At 62.4% G+C, this 2,898-nt stretch overlaps 1 protein-coding gene across 1 annotated transcript in view; it reads right to left on the bottom strand.

The window, feature by feature from the left end:
* LOC104984927 (UV-stimulated scaffold protein A) overlaps positions 1–2,898 on the bottom strand; it is a gene marked incomplete at its 5' end in the record, with an annotated part of 17,272 nt that overhangs the window by 5,531 nt on the left and 8,843 nt on the right. The window contains 2 exons of the mRNA XM_010834895.1: positions 2–124; positions 447–591. Of these exons, the coding sequence (XP_010833197.1) occupies positions 2–124; positions 447–591 (268 nt within the window). The remainder of the gene's footprint in view (position 1; positions 125–446; positions 592–2,898) is intronic.

Raw genomic sequence — 2,898 nt, 5'->3', positions numbered from 1 at the left:
GAGGATCTTGCCGGCCATCAGCTCCTCCTGGCCCCAGTAGCACAGGTCCACCCCAAAGGGTACGACAGGCGCCCGGGCTTGCTCTGCCGCCCGCCACGCGGCCTGCTCCGGTGCCAGCGGAGCCCTGGAGAGTGAGCAGGGCTCAGGGATGGGGAGCCGGGCCGCCCTCGGCCACCTGCCTCTCCCGTCCCCCAGGTCCTGGGGACACCCCTGGGCCCTGACCCCCACCCCCTGCACCTCGGACCTGGACCAGGGGAGCCAGCCTCACACCGCACTCCTCACACGGGGCTCGGGGTGCCCAAACATCTGTCCCTCTGGCCCCGGAGCCTCGGGCCTTTCCTTGGGGTGGACCTAGCCTGCACGCCAGTGGAGAGGACTCAGGGCGCCAGGTCCCCACCCCAGGACAAACGTGGTAGGCACCCGCCCTGGGGTGGCCTGGGCGTCACCTGGGGCTCAGGGGCGAGGCTGGGGGCCCGTGGGGCCGGGGCCACTGCTGCTGGGCGGCCGCAGAGGTGGGGTCGAAGGCCTCCATGTCACTCCCAGGCCTCTTCCTCGCCTGCGAGCCTGGGGCGGCCAGACCTTCCTCCAGCCCTGGAACACAAAGATGTCTGCTCTCCGTCGCCACTCGGTGATCCTGCACAGAGCCCTGGAGGGCGCCCCGCCCCGGTGACAGCATAGCCCGTGAGCGCACCTGCCTGGCCAGCCCAGGCCCATGGCTGGCTACTCACTGCCAAGGCCGCCGGACACCGACCTCTGCGGGCCAGGTGCTCACGCCGAGTGCCCATGGCAGCGGGGGCCATGTCTCTGACACCCCTGGACCCCATTCACCAGACCCCCCTGCCAGCCGGTGCCTGGGCTCTCCCTGACCCCTGCCAGCCCTGCCCAGCTGCGCACGGGGCCAGCGTCCCGGGAGGCAGGGGGCGGAGCCATCAGGACCCAGAGGCACTCCACCCTGGGGGCCCTGCCCCCTCTCTTGAGCTTTCCTCCACACGGCAGGAAAGACAGTGAACAAAGCACCCAGGAGATGAGAACTGAAGAGATGCTGGAGACGCAGCAGAAGATGAACAGGAGATCCGAGCAGCCTGGGGAGGACGGCCCCCGGCAGGGATGTGGGACGGGAGGCGGCCACACACACGTGTGGGCAGCTCTCAGCGCACGGAGGCACGACGTGTGTCCACATCCTCGTCACCTGACCCCAGGAGAGGAAATAACTGGAATGGGGAAAAGAGAATCCAGGCTTCCTGGAATCAGAGAAAGACCAAGGGGTTTCCTGAGGGCAAGAAGGAGACAGAGAAAGAACAGGCAAGTCACTCAGAAGAGCGGTTAGAAACATCAGAGGGGAAGAAAAAGGTCTAAACAGCTTTCCTCCCAAAGCTGTGACCACCCACGGGCACCACAAGCAGCTGAGTATGACGCCTGAGGGGTGGTGTTCAAACTCAGACTTTCTCACCCAGCTCCACCAAGTGTCAAGTTCACGGCTTCTACAGCAGATACCATGGGCCTCCCATCCGAGAAATCCTTCCCAGGACACAGAAAACTGACAGGGCGGCCAAGTGGGCAGCTCCAGGGGCCACAGGGCCGCCGGAAGAGCAGAGCCACGAGGACACCGACACGCCCTGTGCCCGGCCTCCAGACGGCACCTCCGACCTTCCATCTATGTGCAGGGACTCACTCAGAGAAGCGAGAGAGAAAATAGGAAGCGATGCAGCCTGGTGTCTGCACGCGGCCTCCCAGTGCACACAGAGCCTGGTGTCTGCACGCGGCCTCCATGCACACAGAGCCTGGTGTCTGCACGCAGCCTCACACGCACCCATGAGCTGTCTGGTGCTTTTGCAGAAGCCTCATGATGCCACAAATCTGAAAATGTTTTCTCCAAGTCCCTCACGAGACTCGCCTGCCCTCCCTGCTCCAGACGCCCTCCAAGCTCGCACACAGACTGAGAGTGTGGGGTTCACCCCTGCTTCTCGAGTGCCCGTGGCTGAGAGTGGAGGACCGGGGCAGAGCCACTCATCAGCACGGCAGGTCCGTGTGGGTCACCTGCAGCCCCCAGCTCTGAGCACACGCGGAAGGCAGGAGGGGACCAGGCTCTGTCACCAGCACACCCCAGGTGCAGGGACGAGGCCTTCCGGGCGCCCCACCCAGGACCTCGGCAACGCCGCACTCCCAGCCGGTGCAGACGCACGGCCACGCGCACGTGTGGGGAGGCGGGCCGGTAAGTGGCCGCAGTGGCGCTTACGAAGACGGATACAATCGCTGCCCAACGATCGATGTGAGAGTTCCTAAGAGTTACAAGAATGAAATATACTTTTCATTGATTTGTTGTTTTAAACCATTAAAAAGACGAGTAAGCGTGGTGAAGCAGGGTAAACAGTCAGGGCGCTGAAGACACTACCATCCTCACACCGCGGTAGGAAATCAATCTCCACGACGCACTTTCAAGTAAAAATCCAAAAAGCAGGTGAGTCCATGGCACTGGGAACGGCGCTGTTGGGGAGAACACCAACGGGGAGCCCAGCAGCCGCGGGCCCTACCTGGCGACCAGGGCGCCAGACCCAGGCCCGGACCTCGGCTCAAGTTCACTCCCGCGACGGCTCTTAAGAAAAATCACAAAAAACGCCTAAATCCCCTTTTTGTTTAAAGTGACCAAGCAGCACCTATTTGCGCGGTGGCAGGCTGGGCTGCGGGATCGATGGCAGGAAGTGGGAGGCGGGGGCGAGCGCGGGGCTCGGCTCAAGCCTGACACTATCGATCGTACCTAGTTCAGCTGGCCTCGTAATTAAAATGTAAATTTGAGAAAGAGATTACGTCCTGACAGAAATGGTAGGATTAAGGAGAAGATAAAAGCCCCGCAGTGAAAATTCAGAGAAAGAAATGAGAAAGAAACGGGCGCCAGCTCCC

This window comes from Bison bison, unplaced genomic scaffold, assembly GCF_000754665.1.
Source record: "Bison bison bison isolate TAMUID 2011002044 unplaced genomic scaffold, Bison_UMD1.0 scf7180017845476, whole genome shotgun sequence".
Taxonomy (NCBI): Eukaryota; Metazoa; Chordata; class Mammalia; order Artiodactyla; family Bovidae; genus Bison; species Bison bison.
Note: the sequence above shows the minus strand (reverse complement) of the source record. Positions and strands in the feature narration are given on the sequence as shown.